Raw genomic sequence first — 25,040 nt, 5'->3', positions numbered from 1 at the left:
CATGCCACGCTAACCGCACTAATAGGATTAGCAGGGATAGTACCGACGTTTGAGCCGCGTGTCCTGAGTCTTCGTCTCACCTTTATGAAGGTCCGAATCCGGAGTCATGTCCCGTGTATCTCGATCACACAGTTGTTAAAGCGATATATGATTAAAAAAAAAACAATGAAAAAAGAAATGAGGTGTCGAATTTCTTTTAACATCTTTCATATACACGTTTCATACCTGAAGTAAATCTACTTCCTGTTTCCTGTCTAAGAAAAAGCTAGTCAGACCAAATGAGAGTTTCTGGTGGGACGTTTCCAATGTGGGAGCGTGTGGTTTGTTGTGTCAGTTTATTTTCAGTTTTATAAACAAGATTTTTGGGGAAAAAAGTTACGATAGCCACGTAGAGAAGCCGAAGTTTTTGGAAATTTCCGTATCGGGTGTGCACGGGGGTACAAGGCACAAGGAATAAAAACAAACCAATACAGCAAAAGAGTCAAACTTTATTCAACTGCAATTTGACATTCATTCTTAACTCTGAACTTTGAATCTTTCAGTGCCAAGCATTATTTGAAAAGGAAAGCTTTCGAGAAGCAGTATTTTTAGCATTTTCACTCACCTTTCAAGGCCAACAGAATATTGTGTGCTATGTCTATGCAAATATGGGTGCTGCCATCGAAAGATTGACTTCCATTCTTCAGTTACACTTGCATGCAGGTAACAGCTGTGTTGTAAGTGCGGAAACACTGCCATCCAATGGTCACAGTTAGCACTACAGTGCTCCATTGGCTGATATTAGTGAAGCATTATTCAAGTGTGTCAGCTCCTCTCCATAAAAAAACGTTTTTGACCAGAATTTTATGATTTATTATTGTTATTACTATTTTAAAAGACGTGAATTTTACTGCATTGGCACAACGGCAGGACTGAGTAAAAAAGTGCGGATCGGTGAGCGTATCGCTATTTTTAGCACTATTTATTATAACATACAGTTCCATAATTTTTTCAGCAAAATCATTGTGCCCCTGTCTTTAATTTTGAAAATCTGCTCATCCTACAAATAAACCATGCAGGTTGAGCGTAGCCGCAAGCATTTAAACTCACCATTCCCTCATCCCGCCAATCAAGCGAGTAAAAAGATGAATAGTCACCATTGAGGCACGCGGCGGGCCGCACTTTTGGGGTAGTCGACAATGAGACCACAGGAGTGAAACATGGGCGCAAACGCCGCCGGCTGCGTCCCGAATCGGCCGACGCATCAACAGAGTGGACTTTGTTCGTGGGGCGAAGAAGAAGCGAGCGCTTCTGATCAATAGCCGCTCTGTGGCGTGAAGTTAGATGGTCAGCGCTCTTCATCCCCTCCTCGTCCCCTTTCCTCCTCCTCTTTGCTGTTTCGTAGTTTTTCAGAAGCTCATTATTTCTTTCTGCTGTGGGTGCACGCATGTATCTGACAGCGCTGAAATATTAATGGTCCCCTGTGTAGGAGGTTGGTTAAGCAGACCTGCATAGTTACAGTCCAAAGACGGGGGGCAAGCTGTTCGTTGGAAGGAAGGTTCAAGCTCGGGCTTTATTTTCTTTTTGTGGCGCTAATCATCAAAACACTTTAACACAATAAAGGGGAAGTCAAGTTAAGAAAATAAATACAAAAATATGTTTAAGCGTCAATTGCAATTGTTGATTTTTTTAATCAGCAAAATCTGACCATTTTTCTCCATCTGGGGGCGGCCATTTTGCCACTTACTGTCGACGGGAAATGACGAAAAATATCAGGTCACGACCCATCACGCCTCACCTGTTTTCAGAGTCATGTGACATTCGATGAGCAGTGATTGGTTATTAAGTGGGTCGTCTGAACAAATCTAATGTCATTTTCAGCAATAGGCAAAATGGCTGCCTCAAGAGCTCGATGAAAAAAATGGTGGATTGCGCGTCTTAATTCATATTCCAAAAAAATATTGATTACAATATAAGCAAGCATATAATCAGCATACCAAAAGCGTAACATTATAGATTAAAAATGAGATAAATAACAATAATAATTATTATTATTATTATTATTATTATTATTATTATTGTTGTTGTTGTTGTTGTTGTTATTATTATTGTTATATATTTTTGACTATCCATATCTCGATCATGTGATGGAAAATCGGGCCCGATTACTTAATTCAACTGGTAGAAAGTGGAGTGAAAATACTGGGGTTAGGAAAATTTCATTTTATTTTATTATTGTTATTACTTTTTTAAGGATAAACAAAGTACACAGATCAATATCTGAAAAGAAAAATGCTATGTTAATATTACAATACAGCAAACGACGTAGTGTTAACTCTTTATTAGCATAACACATACAGCATGATGGATGTCACCATCTGGGTGAATTTTCAGCTCCCTGATGCCTTCTTTCAATGCTTTCCCTTTGATGTCAAATGCCTTTGATGTAAAGATCAAAGGAATGCAAAAAAAATGCACACGGGATAAACAGCTGCCATGAGTTGTACAGCAAAAAATCATTTAAAAATATCATATATATATATATATATATATAATGCACAGCAATATGCTGCTTGAACAGCTGGCAGTAGAACATTTAGGAATGGAAGACACGTGGTGGGGAGACCATGCCGCACAGTGCTGTGGTAGGACAAAAGAGGCAAGTTCTCTACTGTCGCGTCATTTTGTGTGGTCTGGCCCATAAAAATGAAAAAAAAAAGCCTTCCCCTTTGACTGCGCGGGGGAAGAAAGAAAAGAAGAAGCCTGTCTTCAATTTTTCGGGAACCCCATAAAAGTTTGTCGCTCCTTTTATATCGTCGGCGCAATTGAAAACAAATGTCGCACACCCCTCCCTCCCTCCCTCCCCTTTTGAACCGGCCAATTACGGAGTTGCGAAAATACGAATCACTCGGCGGATCTCACTTTCTTCCTCGCTCGTTTTTTTTTTTTCTCCCCCTCTTCACCTCCTCTTCTTCCTCTCCTTGTTTTTGAAGCAACCAAGGTGGGGTGCGGGGGGGGGTTGCACCGATGTCAAAGTCAAAACCAAGAGCATTAAGAAAACTGGCGAAATGCAATACAGCTGCAATCCGACATGACGCTAGAAAATAGGGCTGAGGAGCAGAAAGCCTCTCTGCCGTATTCCCAGGGCGCGCAACTGCTCCCGGCCTTGGCTTTGATCTCTTCAAAGCCTCCTGCCTCCTACTAGATGGAGAGTCTTGGCTGTGCGAGCGAGTGCCGGAGAGGCAGGGGAGGGGTGTTCTTTTGCAAAAGAGAGGGTGGGGGTTGTTAGCCATCATCTCCCCCCCCCCTCTCCGAGGCTGAAATCAATCGCGGTTACGAAGAAATTACGGTGAACCGCCACTTTTCGCAATTCACCTATTCCCAAATTCGGGGGCCGTTTAATCTTCTGGTGCTCTAACCCAGGGGTCCCTGATCTTTTTATCAGCAGGGACAGCTCAAGACTTCAGGATGTTATCGTGGACCAAAGGGGGGTAGATCAACGCTTGGCGGTTTTATCATCGATGAATGTAAAATGCACATAAAATGTGAAACATACATTTAAGGCCGCCATCATTCGTGAGGTCGTCTTATGCTAGATTCAGCTTGTTTGTTAACGAATCAGTCGAGGATCCATTCCTTGCTGGGGTTTCTAGCGCTTCCTTACCACGAGAAATCATTATTTCAAGTAGGACCCCTGGTACTGAGTGTTAAAAGCTTTCTTTTTCTTCGAAGTTGTAGACTCGTCACCTGTCTCTTGACAGGGCCTTTTCCCCTTTCCAAAGACAACTGTTTCTTACTCATTTTACCTCTTAATGAGGGAAATTTTGGCACTCAGGTGACCAAATGAAATCCAAGAGAATCCAGCCTGTTTTCCAAATAAAAGGTTCAAAATAAAATATCTTTCATGTACCAGTTGATACCTTGATTGGTACTGGGCTGTGAACTGGTGGTTGGTGACCCCAGCTCTAACCAAAGCATTTAAAATATTACTCCATTATCTGATGGAATATTGTAGTTGTTTAATTCATTGATGGCATTTTCCCGTGTGTGTGTTTAAGATGTCCTGTTTTGTTGGAGGTTCTTGAATGCACCTCATGCATAGTCGCTCGTGAAACTGAAATACAGTGTTCCCTCGTTTTGCACCGTTAATGGGAACTGAAAAATTCCCGCGATAAGTGAATTTCCGTAAAGTTCGATCCACCTCGACGAACATTATACATATTTAAATCCGCAATCCGCAGCCCCTCCCCTGTGTTTACGTCAGCTGTTTCTGGCTATCTTCACAAGTTGCATATAAGATACATAATTATATTTTTTATTTTGCTAATATCTTCTTTTGGTAATATCTGTGTATTTTTCTAGCTCTTAAAAATAAAAAATCACTAAAAAAATCAATATTAGGGATCCAGACATCCCAAAAATTTTTAAGTACTGAAAAAATTTGGAGGGAAAAAATTCACAATTCTGAGAACCTGCCAGTGTCAAACTGCAAGTGTACTGTACCCATACACAATTTCAGATTTAAGCTAGCATGTTAGCTAATGTGACTAATGCGGTCGTTTATTTGTGTTGAAAAATGGAACCGCTGATTAAGTTTTTATCCCACTGAGATGCGAACGTTCGCGAGTGTTGACGAAAGTAGTGAATGTACATTCTTGTCGACGATTCGTCCGACATCGTTCATACTTCTCAAGACATTCTGGAGTAATTGTAATTCTTCCTCGCGTTGCGCCGAATTTATGAACACATTGTGACATTTTACAGAATTTACTTTTGTTCAAAATTCACTTGCGACGTCAAAAACTATCAAGACTGTTTCTGAATGTCTTAAGAACATTTTAAGACCTTGAACCAAACCTGACAAGATTAAAACAACCGCTAACTTTGCCGACGCTCACCAATGGACTTTATAGTCGTTTATGTAACATGGTTTTAGGTTTGTGTTATATGTATGGTGTTGACTATACTGATTTTCAACATCTTTCTTATACATTATAGTGTATAGTATCCAAATGGAATTCCATTCTTCATTTTAAGAGCTTTGTTCCTATATTGTATAGCGCGTAATTCAAGATGGGTCTGGATTAGTGACTTCTGTAACCTGTAATGCGGTAGACACACCAAGGCCTGGCAGCGCCGGAGTCACCAGGAACAGACTGGAGGGGGAAAAAGGGGAGTTCGGGGGTGGGCGGGGTGTCGTCCAGCAGAGCAGAAAATCGCAACACAATGCGAGCGATTACACTTGCAGATGAAGCCATTTTTTTGATAGGGCGGGGCGCGAGGCCATGGAGCGCGCTAATGAGGCATGTTGCTTTTTGTGTAAGAACTGCATATGCATTATGTCCGCCTACCCCCATTAGTGTGGCTCTGAAAATATTGAAAATATTTACTGAAATACAATTTTTCGTTCTTCTATCTATGCCAGCGTCGTATAATGACAGGCAGTACAATCAAATACTCTTACACCATAAATCAAATGGAGAAGTTAATCTGTGGATTCACTTAAGCCTTTCTAGACTTCTGGTGAAAATCTGCATAGTCCACAATTTAAAAAAAAAAAAAAAAAAATGGCGAAATATTGCAAAGCGTTGCGTTATGTCACCTGCCGTAACAACCCTCCCCACCACCGAATGCCCCTCTCACCATATCTCTATTCCTCATGCCCCACCGCAGTCGGCTCCCAAATGCAAGCTTGGCCAAGTTTCCCGCCTTAGGCGCCCAATTTACTATGGCTGGAGTGAGGGGAAAAAAAAAAAGATGGAGAGGGAAGTCGAGCGACACTCAGTATTTCTCATCTCCATTGTGTTTTCTCACACTGCAGTGTTGTCATTTGCTGACGGAGTGAAAAAAAAAGAGCAAAAAAAGACACCGTTATTATTTTTATTGCGTAAATGCTCAAAACAATCGTCTTGAGCATATGCGTTTCACGAGACTTACAATATTGTGCTTTTTCGCAATTTAAACATATATACAAATGAGTTCATTTTTCGTTGACCATTTACTGTGCGTTATGCTAGCAGCTGATCAGCTGTTAGCCTCTACCGCTAATTGCAATCTGGGCAATTTGAAAAAAACGTCAAATACTTGGTGCAACAAATTAAGCGTACTTTTGGGGAAGAGGACATTTTTTTTACTAATAACACAAACACATTTGACAAGAATTAATGTCCTTTTAACGTCAACAATTATGCATTCTTTCATCCGGACTTTTTTTTTTTTTTAACAATATATTGCCGTCAAGCATGCTATTTTGGGAGAATGAGATGAATGGTGAAAATCAAATATAATTTATGCCTGTTGAAATGCATTGAGGATATAAATGCCATTTTATTCATTGATTTTTTTTCTTTTTAGATTAATTTGCCGATTAATCTATAATTGGTGTTGCTCAAAATATGGCATATGCATCAGTCCAAAAAATCTAAATCAGTCGGGGTGTCGAGTGTTTACTGTATCGGTATGAATTTTATCTGAATTTTGCTTCAAATAAGATTTGTTGTGAAAAGTCATGTGATGTCATTTTTGAATGAATGTTACATCTGCCACATTGCAACGAGGCCATGCCAGGACATCGTTGCCTCATTGCCTCATCCGATGTGGTTTTGGCTCATATGTGCCTCATTAACACAATTATCGTATTTTTGGCACTAGGGGGCACACTTGACGCTTGTGGTGTATTTTGTTCAATCCTTTGATCTTCAAAGGCAAATCACATCAAAGGGAAAACACTGAAAGAAGACAGCAGGGAGCTGAAATTTCACCTAGATGGTGACATCATCTCAAAGTTCAACATGGCACGACCACTTAGTTATCACAACACCAGGAGTGTGCCATTCCTTGGCTAAAATTTTCCACAACATGTATCTTTTGGAATTTCTTTATCGTGCGAAGCGCCGCGCAGTAATCATGGCGGGCGAACTATTGCTTATGGAAGTTCGCCGGTATAAAAACACCTTTATGATTCGACTGAAAAGGACTACCATGACCTAAATACTGTAAACAACTCCTGGTGAGCACTCACACTGGGGAGAAATGAGGAGTTTGTGAAAAAAGATCAGAAGAACTTGGATCATTTGAATCTTCTAGGATTCTCTACCTCTGTTATAAAGTAGTGTTAAAGACTCCACTTACTGCCACCTAGAGTATGGGAGAATATCAGCTGCCTGCGTGGGAAAGTCACACAGAGTATTTAGTGCTGCAAAGATCGTGCGTCTCATTTCCTTGCAGAGTGTCAAGCGTAAACCAAGCTTCATACATGGAAATGAAAAGTCAACCTGTGCCTTATAACCCGGTGCGCTCAAAGTCTGAAAAATACGGTAACTAAAATAAAAAAGAGCAAAATGATGTTTTTGGCATGCGAGTGTTGGTTTCTCATGTATTTGTTGGAAACAACTGATCTTTTCTGCCCCCCCCCCTCCACACACGCTGATGTCACTGGTATGAGAACAAGGCCTTGTTTTTCTTTTTTCCCCCCTCAGCAGTCACTTGATGCAGGATGATGAAACCCACTTAGATATCTAGCAAGAATATATTAGTTCCTCTGACGAGCTCGCCTAGCGTTTGGTGTTTCTTTTGATCATGGAGCTGCTCTCTCGCTCTCCGGCTGATAGTAGGCACTCGCTTTCCTCGCGGGATGCGCGCATTAAATAAATTAGCTATACTGTCCGATTACGATCAGGGGTTGAGTTGAAACAAAGCCGAGGAGGAAGCGGGCCACGGCTTTAAAAAATATAAAGGTGGGCCGCTGAATGTATTTATGTGGCATCAATGGAAAATGGCATCCGTCTCAGCGGGGAGTCTTCAAACCCACCGGGGGTCATAAACTTCGCTCAGGGTGGAGGGAGGCAGGTGAAAGCTTTTTATGTCCCGCAATGGCGAGACATCACACGGGCGTCCTCCACTTTGAGCTGACCGTCATCAAACGACGCATCAAAAAGCGGCAGATCAATCCACTCCTCCTCTGTAGCCGAGATGAAAGCTGTCGAAATGTATGCGGCCGCTGCACCCGCGCGGGCTCCGTCATTGCGAACGGCCAATCAGCTACTTTCAAAGTCAGCTGACAAAACAATGCCAAATTGCCCGCAGGGTATCCATGATTTTAGCTAAGCTTCTACGTGTCCGAAATGATGGGACTCTTTTGTTGAAGAAGAAGTTAAACAAAAAAAAAACGTACTTTGCAATATATTTTATACTCAGACTCAGACTTATATACCAAATATAACACACAGAAGTCAAAATTTTTGTCACAGATAAGTTGCACCGGTCTATAAGCTGCAGGTCGTAACTTCAGATATTTACCAGAAAGATGTGTCAGGTTCAGGCAACCTAAAACATTTAATAAACAACAAACAGGAAGGAAGACAAGGGCCTTTTACTCACGAGGAGAGCGAACGGGAACCTGCACCTTCTCAGGACTCCTTCCGGTCTGGTTACACTTTCTGTTCATCCTTCTTTTATTCATTAGGGTTGGCCCTAGTTATAAAACCACTTGCTGCCTTAAAAGGTTAGGGGAAGCATTATGACAGCAAGATAATGCTGATAGTGGGGGATGTAGTTGGAAGTTTATAAACTATCAGTCCATGCAATCACTGCTATCTTTTTTACCAGGAACAACCTGTTCCATCCTGTGATTAGGTCATCGTTTCTGTGATTGGGTCGTCGTGCCTGTGATTTGATCAATAGGTTCCAATATACATCTTGCAGAAACAAATATGGGATAACCCATATACAATTATTCTAACAAGATGTTATATGGAAGATTTTTTTTAGCTTTTACTTTTTAAATTTCCTGCTCATACCAGTCGTTCTATCTTTAATGGACTGAAAATGCCTGCATGTTTTGCATCAACATATTCACGGAAAATGTGCGAAAAGCGAAATAAAACAAAAAACCTGCAGAAAAGCTACATTGGACTAAAGACTGCAGGGCTCAAATCATGAGAAAAAAATACATAGAAACAACACCACTCTAAAACAAAGGTAAAGAATCCCAGTAGATTCAAACATTTTCGATTCTTCCATCTTAATTTTTTAACAGACTCCTCATCTCTCTCCAACGTGGTGCTCGTCAGGAGTTGTTTACGGTATTTAGGTCACGGTAGTCTGTTTCGTTTTTAATTTCAGTCAGATTGTAGATTGCGCAACATGATTTTTATGTTTACGTCCGAGACATAAATTTTCTATTGTGCAAAGTCCCCTGTTGTGAAAAATTTCTAGTTGCAAACATGATTTCGTTGTTGAAGACTTCTACTGTGTTTCATGTATTTATTTTCATGTATCTCAACGATTTCAAGTTTTTTATGGTATCTAGTCGTTTTAATGCATTTTATTCACTAATTTAGTGTATGTGAGGAGTCATTATTCATGATGGTGGATCACATGGCAAACCTTTGGACTTATTCACATGATGGACTACACAACAATACCGTCAAGCCCACTCTTTGGGTATGTTTTAGGGGATTAAGTGGTAAAGACGTCCAACATCTGCCTTTCAGCCTGGAATTAGCCCTTAATCAGACCATACACTTTCAGGGTCCCTGCTAGTATGTGAATTGAAAAAAAAAAAAAAAATCTATTCAGATCTGATCCCCCTCAGCCCAACATGGCTTTTCTGCTTCTCTGTGGGCCTCAAGAAGCTCCTCAAGGAGCTGAGTCCAACATGATGACCCCGCCCCTTTTCAATTAGCTTGCCGCTGTTGTTCGCTCGCGCATCAATGCAAACAAAAAAAAAATGAGCGCGTAGGACACGGTGAAGGACAACGTCTGCTTAGCCGACCCCTCCCCCATCCCGATAGTTGTAAAGAGATGCTAATGTTCGATTCCGGGAGCACAAAACCAAGTCCTTAAGCTCGGTCGTATGTGGCGGTAACACTGGTGCACCTGATGCCCATAGATGCTAAACATGTGACATGTGCACCTGCATCCATGTCGACGGAAGAGGATTAAGGTTAGTGCGATAAACAAATCTTTCAAATGCTGACCTCATTCTTAGAATTCTCACGTTGAAAAATGTCAAATTGTAAACAAAGAAATATTTTGGTATCAGGTGAGCCTCAAAATGTAGCCTTTAAAGAATGTAGGTCAATAACTTCCTGTTCTTCTTCTTTGGCCTCTTCTTCTTAACAAGCAGAAGGGGCTTGTTGCATGGATGACTGCCCCCTACTGGTAAATATTTGAACACTTAAAAGCGCTGTAGATTCTTGAATAATATAGCTAGGTTGTTTTTTGCTGTCTTTCTTTTATTTTGCACATCTCCATGTTCCAATATCATTTTAAATGAAAGCCCGCCAACTACTAAATTACTGTTTTTACGCACGTAAATAACATCAAGCATTCAACCACTAGGTGGTGCACCAAGATAAGCAATGGAGCTGTATGTCAAGTATAGTCATCAGTGGCAGTGAGTTAATGGGACAATGTGTAAAATTTCGACTGTTTTTCATTATGCATTTACCATTGTCCGTCGCGATAACAAACATGGCCGCCTTCAGAGGAGTGCCACCCCCCCATGTAATATCATTTCATGATAACTAGATCGATTATATTTCATACTGTTGGTCGTTAAGAACACATTTATTTGCAAGTTTTTGAAATTTAAAATCGTTTATTTTATTCCTTTTTCGTGAAAAACGGTCCCTATAATGTTAATTTTAATCTTTAACCAATATGGAAGAAGAGTCATTTTAGACGAAGTGAGTACGCCTCGAGGGGAGGGGTGGGGGCGGCTTGGCAAGGTCAGGCGGAGGCCATGACACAGGTGTCTCGACACCCGAGGGTCTCCATGACACAGGTGTCTCGACACCTGAGGGTCTCCGGTTGACCTGCCTCAACAGACCCCCTCGTGTCCCCGCTCGGTATCCCCGATCCCTTTTCTAATTCACCCGAGAAGACGACGTGCTCGCCGAGCCGCCGATATTTTTGTCGCTTCTATTCTGGCTCATCATGTGAGCGAGTGGGTGAGCATCCATCGGAAAACTAGGTCAATACTGTCCCTCATTCCAAAAGCACCCCGCCCCAACCCGCCATCCATCCCTGATTTTCTTTCGCAGCCGCAAAGAGAAAAAAAAACGCTCGCCGGCAACTCCGCTCTCACCCTTTCCTCGCTAAAGGTGTATTGTGTAATGTAGCTTAGTCCCGCGCTGCCCTCTCCACAGGTAGAGTCACACAAAGAGACCCCCGCCAGACGGCGGTTTCCCACCCCGTCAACGCTGAGCCCCCAAATCCAAAGTGACAGCCATTCATGCTGAGAATATACCTGGGCGCGGGCTGAGAGCGGAGGGAAGCGAGGCCGGCGGCTTGTGGGGGTGCCCGTTATCGAGGCGTCGCAGGCAAATCCGCTCCTCTGCGTCATGTGCGAAACCGACTCGTTCGCTGTGCTTTTATTGTTAGGGGGAAGCTAGCACGCTAATTAGCTTGAGCTGACCAGTTTGATTTTCATTTGGGGTTGAAAGAAGGAAAGGAAATTTTAAAAGGCACAATATCGTGAAAAAAATCAAACGGATTTAAATGTATTCACGTACATTTTCTTTTCGTTATGTTAATGATGTTGTATTAGTATAGTTTATTCTTTATTTTTCTACGTAACTTATGGCTTGTTTTAAGTATTTTGATTTTATTTTTTTAACTCTCACAGGTTTGCATGTTTTAAAAGTATAAGACAGTTTAAATTTTAATAATATTATTTTAATAGTAAACTGTTGTGATTCTTTAATTATTGATTTAAAAAAAATTAAAAATAAATTATTTTTATACTGTTTGCAAGCCAGTGTTTTTTTCAATTAACATTTCATTTGGAGTGAAAAATGTAAAGTCGTTTTTTTTTCCTCTTCTGTGGTTCATTGTGAAAAAAAGTAAAACAGATTTAAATGTATTCATGTAAATTTTCTATTCATTATGTTAATGATATTGTAATAGTTTATTCTTTATTTTTCTATGCATCTTACAACTTGAACTTTGAAGTGATTTATGAACTCTCATAGGTTTGATAGGTTTTAAAAGTATTTCACAGTTTTAATTTGAATAAGAATATTATTATTTCAATCGTACATAATAATAATAAAAATTATAATATGATATAATAATAATAAAAATAAAATAAATAAAAAATAAATAAATAAATAGTAAAATAGTAAAATAAATAGTAAAATAGTAAAAAAAAAATGCTTTTTATACCTTTTGCAAGCAATTTTTTTTTTTTTAATTAACTTTTCGTAGTGAAAAACGTAAAGCCGTTTTTTTTTTTCCCTCTTCTGTGGTTCACACTCAAACCACGTGTCTGTTATTGTGCGAAGGCTAACCCGCCACTTCGCTGGTACTGCCATTTTTATTTCGGTACACCTCCCGGGGCCTCGCTCAATGTGGATGTCGGCGCCAGAGCTCGCTCAGCCTTGCTGCTAATGATAAATCATGCAGCGTCGCTATAAATAACACCAACAGAATCGGGGGAGAAAACTCCAAACGTTTGCCTCCTCCGTGCACGTGGTGGAGCTTTGCGGAGGAGATCCAACTTAAGGCTCCCAGATTAACATTCTCCGCGCTTGAAAACAGACACGCTCAATCGCGGCAATTAGCCATTGATGCGGCCTAAATGTAGCTAACGCCCCCCTGAGATCTTCCTCTATTTCATATTGCACCCCTGTAAGATTTGGAGCGCATTCCTTTCGCTTGTTTTCATGCATCGCTCGACATGCTCGCCGCATGTGACGCTGACCGAATGCGGCGTTCCGGCAAAACCGCCAAGCCCCAAGTAGACGGAAGACGGCAGTCTAGACCGGGTTTTGTCCTCACCCTTTAATTTTCCGAAATCCACAACAAATTGAAGTGATACGTTTGTATACAACCTTTTATGATTTGAAGATGGCTGCCTTGTAAAACGTGGAGCAACCGTATATTATCATGATGGAAGCATGCGGCTAAAAAAGCCTTGGATTTTTACCGTTTTAAAATATATACGCGATCAATGAATGTGTTACAGTAGTCCCCAGACCAAACAGAAAACTATTTGTTGGGACAAAAGTAAATTTTTGAGTTTTAGAACCAGGAAAAAAAATCACAAGTGTAATATCTTTCACTCTTCTTTGTTACTTGATAAAACAATGATGCTCCGGACTACGACGTTGCGTTTAATAGCATAGCATGTAGTCGTAACAAAATGCACTGCGACAGGGTTACCCATCATGCATTGCGTGACAAAACTACAGGTAAAATTACAGCTCAAAATACACCAAATACACCACAATAACAGTGTGCAAGATCTAGCTACAGTAGATAAATAACAACCATGCTAGCAATGAATAAAGGCTAATTTGTATTAAAATAGTTTTAAATGACCCAAAAAACACCAGTATAATTTCAAAACATCAAGAGGATTCAAAACTCTACATAAACGTGCTTCTTAGTTATTTGACAAATCCACAGTCCACAAATTTTACACTCTCAAATTCTCTTAATCCGCGACAGGCATGACCATTCCACGAGATAGCAAACATTTAGCTAACACTGAAATTACTCATATTGAGTAGCAAAATTTTAGACAATATGCAAGTTTGAAGCAAAAACGACCACTAATTAGCTGCTAGCTATCTTGCTAGATAGCTAGCAATTAAGTTAGTTTTCAAACTACTGTATTTCCTGTCACCAACCTAGCACCAGGATGTGCTGTGTTTAACATATTAGAAACCAAAAACAACCCACAATATTATTAATACGTTTAGAAAATATGCGCTTTTGACTATTTGATCCTGTGAGCAAGTTTGCTAACCAACACGACAATGCTATCAATTTAGAGCACTATATGCTAGCGAAATCACATTGGCTTGTACAGCATCATATATATATATATATATATATATATATATATATATATATATATATATATATATCGTGTTTACGTGAGCTAGCAAACTTGGTTGAAGGCGGTACTGACGCATGTGGCTTCACTAGCGAGTAGGTGGATTATTTGTACCTTTCCCTCTCTGTACCCCGAAGTTAGCTATTTTTTTTCCAGCTTTAAAAAGCTCTGCGACATACAAAAATTAAGAGTGGAAACACTGTTTTGAGAAAGCGGATCGAATCTTTTTCATCTGGGGCAGGCACATTTCACACAAATTATCCTCGTTGAGATCATGGGTGCCACGGAGAGAGAGAGCGAGAGAGAGAGAGAGAGCGATGGAAGCGTGATTGGTTTGCTCGGAGCGCACGCGCTTCCTGCCAGCTGGAGGATGATGGGTAATCCATCTCGTGCTGTTGGAGACACTCGGCTGTTAATAGCGCCTTTGTGCTGGCTTGTAGACTCATTCAAGGCGTGCCATGGAGCGTGACCGCGTTTGACACTACTATGCCGAGTGGAACGCAGCGAGGATTTTCAAATTGTGGGTCGGGGCCTGAAATGTATGACGTCATACGTCAACTTGCAGTAAATTCATCCTGTCCGTGGGTGACATTGAGGAATGCTGCGGACTCGTCTTGCTCGTTTCTTTTGTTTTTTCATATACTTATCGTAAAAAATACATTGACTGCCATTGACGTAAAAAGACGTCAATGGAAACCCTACCATTGACGTGACCTTTTTTATTGTTGTTGTTTTGTTTTTGTTCTGTGGGAACAGGCAGGAAAAATTGGAGGGAAAATTAATGTCATAATACTCAAAATTGGCTGGCTAGTTCCTTTTATTATTTTTTTTAATGGCATTAAATGTTATGACCAAACTTTAATTTAATAATTTTAGAAAGTGTATATATTATATATATTTGATATCACTTTTTTTCAGACTGAACACACTATGAGTATTCAACTCTTGAGATATCAAATTTCACGCATACTTTGATTACATAATATTTTACCTAAAAAAAAAACCAAATAATTTTAAAGACTCATATCTTCCAACAGCATTTTTCTGTAAATTTGAAATGAATCATAAAATGAATGGCAGTTGTCTATTCTTCTAAATACTCAGTTCTACTTTGTTACAGTAAAACTGCTCCAAAAAAAAAAACTGATACTAGTATCAGCTACCATGGTGAGTACTAATAACATACAAGCTCTAGTAATAACAATTCACATCTCTAAAAAATTTACCATGATGAAAGCATACATTTTTGAAGGTAGTCACTTGAACACAATTTAGCAGTAAGCTGCTTCATGTTCCAATCAATTTGTTCTTAATTTGAAAAGACAACTGCACTGTCCCGATCGTTGCATTAAAAAGTATTCAATTAAATGTGCTGATACCTACGGAAATAATATAGTATTATAACTTGTGTGGATTTAAATTGTAGTGTTAACTCATTGAACACCAACGACGCATTTTTACACATTTAAAAATCTAGGGACTTCAACGCCAGCCTCTTATTTGAATTTATTCCAAAATCCTCGAGTATTTCGCTAAAGGCGGTTCTAATAATTACCACGCAATTCGTCTAAGTAGTAGTTGTATTTTGCCTGTTCTAGACCCTCCTTAAAGGGTTAATACATTTAGTACCAACCATTTGCAATCCTCTTAAAAAAAAAAAAAAAGAAATGAGTAAATGAAATTGAAGCCCAGGATCCGCATGTTCTATGTTTTTTGAAAGCGCGACGTTTTCCCCGGTTGGGAATTGACAAGATGGTGAAAAGTAGAGCATCCCATCATTCCCCTCCCCCACTCCCTCTTTGAAAAGCGGCAGCTAGCAACCTGAGGAAGCTTAAATAAATAAGCAATTAGCATTTTGTGCAGCGGGCCGAACCCCAGCATCCAGGCTAACTAGGGAAGCATCTATTGGCGGGGACGGCTCTTTGTCCGAGGGGCTTAATGTAACCAAACCCAATTAATGGAGAAGAAAGCTGCGCCGCCGGCGAGGTGCGGAGGAGCGCCACGGGCCCGGGGGTAATGAGTGGAACCCGGCGCCGGGACCCGAGTGGAGGAGGCTACGAATAACAGGAAAAGCCTGCCCTGGAGACAAATTTACATCTGTGAAGACACCCCCTGATCTCCCCCGCCTGGCTCTCTCTCTCCGCATTTTAATCATAAATCCTGCACGCCGGTTAGGAGTCGACGCTGAGGGGAAGCGCTGACACTGAAGGCCGAGGCCAGTTGGAGCGAAAAAAAAAAAAAAAGTGGGAGAAACATATAAATGGGATAAAGGATCAAGTCATAAAGTCCCAAAGTGATTTGGATTTGCTGTCATACAACTTTTACAGCTCGAGTTATCCTTTAACGGGAGCCAAAACTTACTGAAATAGAATCCGAGCGTGATTTTCATGTCACGCAATGGGGACGTTTCAAACGGCAGTCAAGGCAAAACGCACAAATAAGAACAACATCGGGCTATGAGCGAGAGTTTTAGCAATGAGTAATTATCAACTCGCTTTTCGTCTGCGGGCAGCTATAGATGTCAAAGATCCATTTCTACCATTTCTACTCATTCGCTGCTGTTGACGGCGATATAAGTCAAAAATTCATTTTAACTGGACTCTATTAGACATAACATTAACTTAGGGTAATGTTTCTCAAATAGTGATGCTTTGAGGGGTGGGGGGGACTTTTTTCAGGCAATTTAATGCACTTTTTTTTCTGCTGTAAAAACAAGTAGATAACAGTTGGAAGTTTTTTTATATTACTTTTTCCTTGTGTCAGTGTTAAAAGGATACAATTTTAGGTATACTTAATATTTTTTTATAGATAATCATTCTATATTCAAGTTTTATTGCATAGTAGTACCACACAATAAAATTCGTATTCTGTTTGCTTCCCCGAGCAGACTAGGTTCCATAATCGAGCAAATAATAAGGTAGGCAATAAAACAAAGCATAACAGAAAACAGTAATAGAGCCATAAAGTCAGTAATAATGAACCATTAATACGTTACATTCTGAGCATATTATAGAGTAGATTGGCTGGAAGAAACTGTGTACATATGAGGACATATGCAAAATATGATGTATTTTACATTTTTTCTATGAGTTTAGACATTCAATTATTCACTTCCAGCCATTTACACACACACACACACACACACACACACACATATATATATATATATATATATATATATATATATATATATATATATATATATATATATATATATATATATGTGTGTATTCAAGTTTGAAAATAAAACGCATGTTATTAATATGATACATAATTTAAAATAGCATAATATACTACATAATCCATGTTTACTTGGTATTGATCAATACCAAAATTTCAACAGAAATGGAGGGAGTGGACCAAAATGCAGAGAAGCCGTAAAACAGGTTAAACTCCAAAAATAATGTTTAATATGAAAAAGGGACCAAAAAAATAAATATCAAGGAAGCAGACCACATACAAGGTGACAACCAAAAACTCGAAAATAAACCAACTCATAAAGACAGGACTAAAGGCTCGGGAAAACAAAGGAATATGAATATACGAAGGACAACGAGGAACTGGTAGACAAAGATAATGACTTGGCGACTAACCGAACATCAACTGGGCAATAAATACACTCACACTAACGACTTAACGCGGAACAGCTGGGCGGAAACAATAGGTAAGGAAAGCGGATTGGACCACACAGGGGGGCAGGTACACATATGGAACAAATCACACTAACTAGGACCGACTTGTGTGAAAACAACACTGGAACATAGAGCGAGAACCCACAAACAGAAATGAAAAAAAAACAAAAAAACGCAATGTAAACACATAACCAAAAACAACCCAAACACCAACGGAATGTGACACAACTATTTCAACTATTTTTTTTTGGCCATTCATCTGAAAATTAGTCAAGACACTGAAGAGTCATTTATCTACTATTACAATTTTGGACTACAATGGACAGTGGAAAGATTGTCTCAAATCAAATTTCAAATGGAATTACAAATCTTGAATTTAACTTGCCGAATGACGTAGCAAGCCTTTTATCAACGAGTTAACCACTCTTTCATGTTGTCATAAATTAAATAGCCGCATGCTAGAAATTAAATAGCCTTTTCGAACTTAACAAATGCATCATACTGCACAATACAGCGTATACTCTGACACTAACCCCTCAAGTGCCAGAACTCTGAAACTTTTTTAAGTGTATTTTTCAGATACTCCATAATCACTTTACAAGTGAGCGAAATTTACAAATTCAGCAGAATAAATCCGAGCTATACGGAAGGGACGAACGTGGAGTGGGTGTGCTTGTCACAGCAGCTCTCAAGGGCTTTCCTCACCTAAGCTAACCATTGCATCATTTTATTGCAACTTTACAGCAATGCTTTTCCAAGCATGCTAATATTTCTTGCCAAGTGCAGAAAAGAAACCTGTGGAGATCATGCCGTTATTCCGCTTTGGGCCCAATTACGATTTAGCGCTCGGATCACAATGTTCGCGTTCATGACACGACGGAAACGAAATAAAGTACGATTCAACAAGACTGAAAATATTTCAAATATGGACTGTTTATTTGGCTTTGGCTAATTCTTAAGCCTCTCTGCTTTATTCAGTTGGTTTAATATCATTTTCTTTATTTGTTTATTTGATGGTCTGAGAAATATAGGACAGAAATTTAGGCTGACAAAAAAAAAAAAAGTTGACCAAGTTGGGTAAAAATATTCACCTTGAAGCTCAACTGGAATGATGTTGGCGCCACAGTTTTCTTCAAAGAACTTTCTTCCAGACAAAAAACAAACCCTAAGTAAAAAAATATGACATAATATACAGGTTCTAGGCAAAACCTAACACGTGTTAGCTGCTAGCTAGTTTACTCACAAGCTAGCAAGTTAGTTTGTGTTTGGACTATAGTCTACAAAAGTTACAAAATATTACACAAGAAGTCAAGTCATCACTTGCTATGTAAACTGCAATATAGTTCTAGGCAAAACTAGCACATTATGCTAGCTATCTTGCTTGCCATTTTTGGGTGGTAAAAGAAGAAATTGTGAAAATAAAGACTGAATAAAATATTCACGTTTAATTGCTGATTTTTTTTTTTCTTTTTGAGGGGAAATACGATTCTGGGGGATCTTTGTATTTGTATTTTCCACGAGAGTCGACGCGGCCAACATTGACAGGGAAAACATTGAATTTGGACGTTCTTACGGAGCGTTGGCCGGTCCTTCAGAAGCAGAAGTGTTCAGATGTGGTTTTTGAAGGGAAATTCATTGTGCGGAACTGAAGCTGGCAAGGAGCCGCCTCCTTGCGGGAGCCGCTCCAAAATCTTGCAGCACGAGCAACCACACACTTGGCACGCCGGCTCCGTTTGGGGTGGGGAAGGAAATGCTTCGTTTCATTCCCTTTCTGTATCTTTTTTTTTTTTTTTTTTTGACGGCGCATGATTTCAGTCTTTCTATGATAGTTGCCGAGCATGAATCCGAGTAACTTGCTCCCCCCCTCGTCTCAGCTTTTGTACTCAATTATACCTCTTCTGCTGAGTGGAGTAAAGGGGGAGAATTTTTTTTTTTTTTTTTTTTATTTATAATAATCACTTCCCACTTCTGTAATTTATATGCAATGAGGACTCCTCGCGCCTGCAGCGACAATGGAGTGTGCGCAAAGCATGTGAGCTGGTTCATAAACAGCCGAGGAGTTGGCAGCGCATGGCGGATTCGCCTGCTGCTTGAATGTATGAGCTTTTTTTTTAAAATTCTTTTACAAAAATGAATCGCCCTTTTCAGGTAAAAGATGATATTGGCTGCTTTTTAATTTACTTAAATCTAAAATGTTCATGAAAAGCACACACACACTAATATATATATATATATATATATATATATATATATATATATATATATATATATATATATATATATATATATATATATTGGTATACATATTCTAATTCTTCACTTAATTTCCTTTAAAATGATACAAAATAAATGGAGGCCACTCGAAAAAAAGTCAGTGCTATTTGTTGAAATCCCTAGTTTTGAGAAAAATGCGTTTAAAGTTTTGGCATATTCGTCTCTCAGTGGTGCGCATTGCCTATTACTTAGGTTAGTAGCAATGCTATGGTGCGCTAATGTTTGTTGCTGTTAACTGTGGCTAGGTGCTTTGCATTGATGTGGTAAGAGTGCACATCACTACATTTTTCAAAGGCTATGTTCACACTGCGGCCTGAAGTGACTCAGTTCAGCTCAGTTTTTTTTGTCACTATCTTACCTGTATCCGATTTATTTTTTTTATGGCAGTGTGAACGACAAAAATCGGATTTTTTCAAATGCGACCCAGGCCACTTTGGTATGTAGTACTAAATCCGATATGTATTCGATCTTTTGACATGAGAATTCAGTCTAAATAGCCAGGTTGCATTCGTTTCACTCGGACGTAACAAACATGCTACAAACACCACAAATCTGCGCCCAAAAAGCTGGACGAAAAAAACAACAATAGCGCATTTATTTGAAAATATGAAACGAAGAAGAAATCCAATTTCACAAAAAAAAAAAAAAAAAATTGGAATTGAGCATTAAGCCCCACAGTATTAACCTAGCCATAGTTAGCTTTAGGGCATTTTTTTTAAAGTTAAATTTACTATTCATTGGACCAACACCTCTCAAATGATCTTCCATTTTCATGTCTTCAGCTACAGGAGCCCATCAGTTTATTATTATTATAGTTTATTTATATATATATATATATATATATATATATATATATATATATATATATATATATATATATATATATATATATTTTTTTTTTTTTTACATAGGCACAAATTGTGTTGCTAAAAAAGTACAAATAAATATACTTGTGGTCGGACGCTCTTTCTTTTCTTGTCAATTGGCTTTTTCGGCTGCAAACGTGCACCCAAATATCCATAAATTTGTGTATTGGTCACAGAAGCTTGACGGTTTTCCTCGGTCGACTTCCCCATAATGGGGCGGCCGTTTATTAACAAGCTGACTGAAATCCCATCTGACAAGCTGCAACAAAAGCAAGCGTCACCGTTCGCTTTCGCCGTAGGTGTCGCTGTCCTCTTCAGCCGCTTCCGTTTGAACAAACGTTACCGACCCCCCCCCCCTCAGCCGGAAAGATAACGATCCGACCACTTCTTATCTTATTCCCACAGCCGACGAATGTCGGTGCAGGCGTAGCCCCTGGGGAGGGCACGCACCGGTCACCCTCCTCTTGGGTTAATAGGCCTACAAATGAGCCTGCCCCCATTCCAAAATGAGGTCTGAGATTCCCACGCTTAGGGATTAGATTGTCACCTTTTTCAGACGGCTTTGCTCACCTGGTCGACGTAGAAACAGGCGTCGTCCCGACTTTGATACTACTGCCAAAACTTGGAAAATTCCTTGCCCTTCAAAGTGACAAAATGACAGGGAAATTCCAGAGGGGTAGTGTGAAACTAGGGAGGTTGAACATTGCGGTATAAAAACGGTCCTCGACATAAGAACGAGTTTTTTTCCCGGCGCCTGGTCTATAGCTAAGTTTTTTCATAAGTTGTCAATAAAAATCAGTTGAAAATAAGAACTTCTATCAGATAAAAAACACTGACCGTTGTCACTATACCATGCATACAAGAGGAACTTCAAAGTCAAAGTTTTTGTCATACACTTCTTGCTATGGTAGTTTATTTTGAAGCAATGATTGACATTTCCTGCCTAATTAAAATGGAGGAAATTCTCCCCGTGTACTGTGTTTCATAGTACTTTTGGCTCATCCCTATTACCGTAATTCCCCAAATATAAGACTTTTTTCCCCAAAAATGAAGGCCAAAAAAATGGGTGCGTACTCTTAACAGAAACTTGAAGATTAGATTTTTTTTGGTATTAGATACCATTCAAAGAAGATTGATGTGTCAGCCACATAATTTTTGACTCACAGTTGTATATTTTTATATCAGCCGTATTCTTACTTATAATAATTGCGGTAACTGTACTAGCTAGAGGGGGGATGCCAGTTGGTTGTTAGCAAGCAAGGGCCTGTTGCAGCTGACAGCATCTCGAGGTTGTTACGGCATTATTTTCAATAAAAGAAGCGAGCAGACTGAACCACCGCCCGAGTCCATCCTTGTTCACAAACAGGAATATTACTAAAACCAAGAGGATCATGAAAAAGGTTATGAAGTCTCCAGATGATTCAATTTAGAGTGGCAACATATATTGCAGTGTTAGAGAACACGGAAAGTTATTCCGTTTGACCCGTTTATTAATTGTACACAAAATCATAAACTTAACTGGGATGGTGGGCAACTTTGCGTATTTATAGCAAAAGGAACTCGAGCTGCGTCGCGAGGAAACGGATAAACAACTGCTTGGAGCGCATTCGGCGTTGCGCTGCTTTGACTCACCGCTCACAATGTGGGAAATATGAAACACACTTAACCCGCAACAGATATATAATTTACGGATATGAACACGAGAAAAAATGAAGTTTAGGAAGGTGAGATTTTTTCCGTTTTGCTATCGTTTTTGCATTGTTGCCAAAGTGTTGGTGCGTCTTATACATGGTGACATAGAAAATACCAGAATTTGCCCCTAGGGTACTAAGTGGAAGAATTGTTTACGATGACAACACCGGCGTTGGTATCACAGAAAATTTGCAAAATACAAAACCTGACTTTCCGAATGTTTGTATGTATTGCGGCATCCGTATACCGGCACACAGTTAGCCTCCTTGAGAAGTGTAGCTTAGCTTTTCGCTATGCTAGCGCTCGTCAGCATTTATGTTATTTCACCCATTAAAGAACCGATTGAAAACAAACGGTGCACAAATGGTACCCTTACACTATTACAGTATTCGCAACGGTTGCTTTGCAGAGCGATTAGACCATCGTGATGTACCACATAGACAAGCTACCCATTTTCCGCAACTCTAACAACTATCTCGGAAATCAGAAAATCCTCCATCTCCCCATTTCGTGTTGCTGCAGCTTATACAGAAGAGCGGCACAAGGCAAATTAAATTTTCCAGGCGGTATGTACTCGGGAGGAGCCACCCAGTAATGAGTGTGGCGCACCAGCGGCATCATGTGATCGCGCAGCTTGTACGCCGCACGCTAACAGCGTCGGGTTCCCGCTCGGGACCTTCCCAGAAGGTGGGGGGTCCACGGATTGAGTTTTGTGCCAGTCTGCGAGGGGTTCTGGGAAATACACACATTCCAGTCACCCCTGAGTCCAAGTGTGTGTGCGTGTGTCGGGATTGAGCGAACAAGTACTGGCTAGCCTTGGCCGCTAAGCACTTAGGAATGTCGCCTTGGCACTCCACCTCTAAATCACCACCAAAACAAAGAAAGACATATAAAAAGAACCTTCCGGACATACCATAATAGACACCGTGCCCCAAATTAGTTGCCTGGGGTGTCATCTACTTAAGACAAATAAACGCCTCCCTCAAGTAAGGCTCCTCCTTTTTCCCCTCAGGAAAAAGAAACAGGCACTAAGTGTAATTATTTCAGTGCCGTGAAAGATCGGGAAATGATCGATTATTTACCGATTTCACTTTGCCTTCTTAGTATGTTGTGGGTCAAACTGACCCATTTGGAAGTTAAAGTAAATGTTGAATGTGTGTGGGTTTTTTTTTTAGTACTACACTTGACCTTGGGTCATATTGACCCAGGATCTTGTTACTATTCCAGAAGAACAAACGCAATACAAATACGTAAATAAAAGTAACATGAATTAAGTAAGTTCTTTTGTGAGTGCGTTTCTGATCAGAAATATATATTTCTGACACGTTTAGATAAATACATACACCTGCGGGTCATTGTGACCCAGAGACATTATTGCTGTTATTGAGAAATGACCATAAATCACAGGTTAAAACAAAATATTGTGTTTGTATTACACATTTCAAACATTCGGGTGACTAAATACGAGCCGGGTCAAAGTGACCCAGAGGCATTTTTGCCCTTCCTTGCAAACAAACGTAACAAGGGGGTCAGAAAGTTTTTATCTACTGTGAAAAACTCAACAAATTTATCATCTATTTATGCAAACGATTCAGTTCCAGTCTATCCCAGCAAGCACGGCTCACCTGGTTTCTGAGTTTGGTCATGTGACTTTCCCAAGCTGAGCCATGATTGGCTGTTACCTGAGCCCCGAGCAAGGAGCCTGGGCTGCATTTGTGCAGCATACTCTTAGCGTGCCTAAGTGCTACCATGTGTTCACGGCTGTTGAAGCATGTAAGGACTGTTTGCGGAGTCGGGGAGCCACAGGAGGGACGGGGAGGGGAGGGGAGGCGAGGCGAGGGGAGGGTCCGGCCACAACTTTTCAGGGCTTGGCACGGGACTATTTTAGCTGTCACAAGGCAGGCTGTGAGTCAGCGATGATATTAGGAAAAGGGGGGTCGGGACTGCTGATTCCACCCTCGCTGCAGACGTCTCTCTTCTCTTCCCAAGCCTCCCCCACCTTTCTCATCCTCTCATCCCCCTCCGGCTCTTGCTCTGTAATGAACTCCCCTTATTCACTGGCTAATGACCGCCTTTGATCTCCTGTTTGAAAGACCCCTCGCTCTCGCATCCCGTTCCCTGGCATACTCCCATTTTTTTTCCAGTCCAGCTTTTTCTCCGCATTGGACAGTCAAACCTTTTCGAGTCACAAAACGCTTTTTGGCAATGGTTGAACATGTGTTCCTGTGTTGAAATCTCCTATTGTTTCATCTTGTCTTATACAGTCCAACAAAGTTCCCGTGGTGCAGCCTTCTCATGCCGTCCATCCGCTCACCCCGTTGATCACGTACAGCGATGAGCACTTCGCCCCGGGTTCCCATTCCGGCCATCACCCTCAGGATACCAAACCACAAGGTACGCCACACCCACCTCTTCCTAAAGTCACAGAATGCCCTTCAGACATCATTGGGGAAAATTCTACTGAATGTGGGTAGCGGTGGTAATAGATACATAGGAGGGTATACCGTAAATTTCATACTATAAGTCCCACCTTTTTTCTGATGATTTGAGCCCTGCAGCTTGCAGTCCAGTGTGGCACATCTGCAGTTTTTTTTCAAGCCACCAGCCACCAATTCAATCGCCAATTCAGGGCACTTTAAAGCGTACATTTTGTTGGACAGCTTAAGTTGCCAGCTTTTATGCAGAATTTAGCATAAATTAGCCTCAAGCTAGCGGCACTCAAGTACCCTTGAGCAGTCGGAATACTTT

General features: G+C 40.3%; 1 protein-coding gene across 5 annotated transcripts in view; it reads left to right on the top strand.

The window, feature by feature from the left end:
* lef1 (lymphoid enhancer-binding factor 1) overlaps positions 1–25,040 on the top strand; it is a 69,552-nt gene that overhangs the window by 24,131 nt on the left and 20,381 nt on the right. For all 5 annotated transcript variants that reach the window (XM_088419985.1, XM_088419983.1, XM_088419987.1 and 2 more), the window contains one exon: positions 24,557–24,686. In XM_088419985.1, the coding sequence (XP_088276111.1) occupies positions 24,557–24,686 (130 nt within the window). The remainder of the gene's footprint in view (positions 1–24,556; positions 24,687–25,040) is intronic.

Source organism: Hippichthys cyanospilos, chromosome 7 (assembly GCF_059441005.1).
Source record: "Hippichthys cyanospilos isolate Australia breed blue-spotted pipefish chromosome 7, RoL_Hcya_1.0, whole genome shotgun sequence".
Taxonomy (NCBI): Eukaryota; Metazoa; Chordata; class Actinopteri; order Syngnathiformes; family Syngnathidae; genus Hippichthys; species Hippichthys cyanospilos.
The sequence above is the reverse complement of the archived record's forward strand: the minus strand, read 5'-3'. Positions and strand labels throughout refer to the sequence as shown.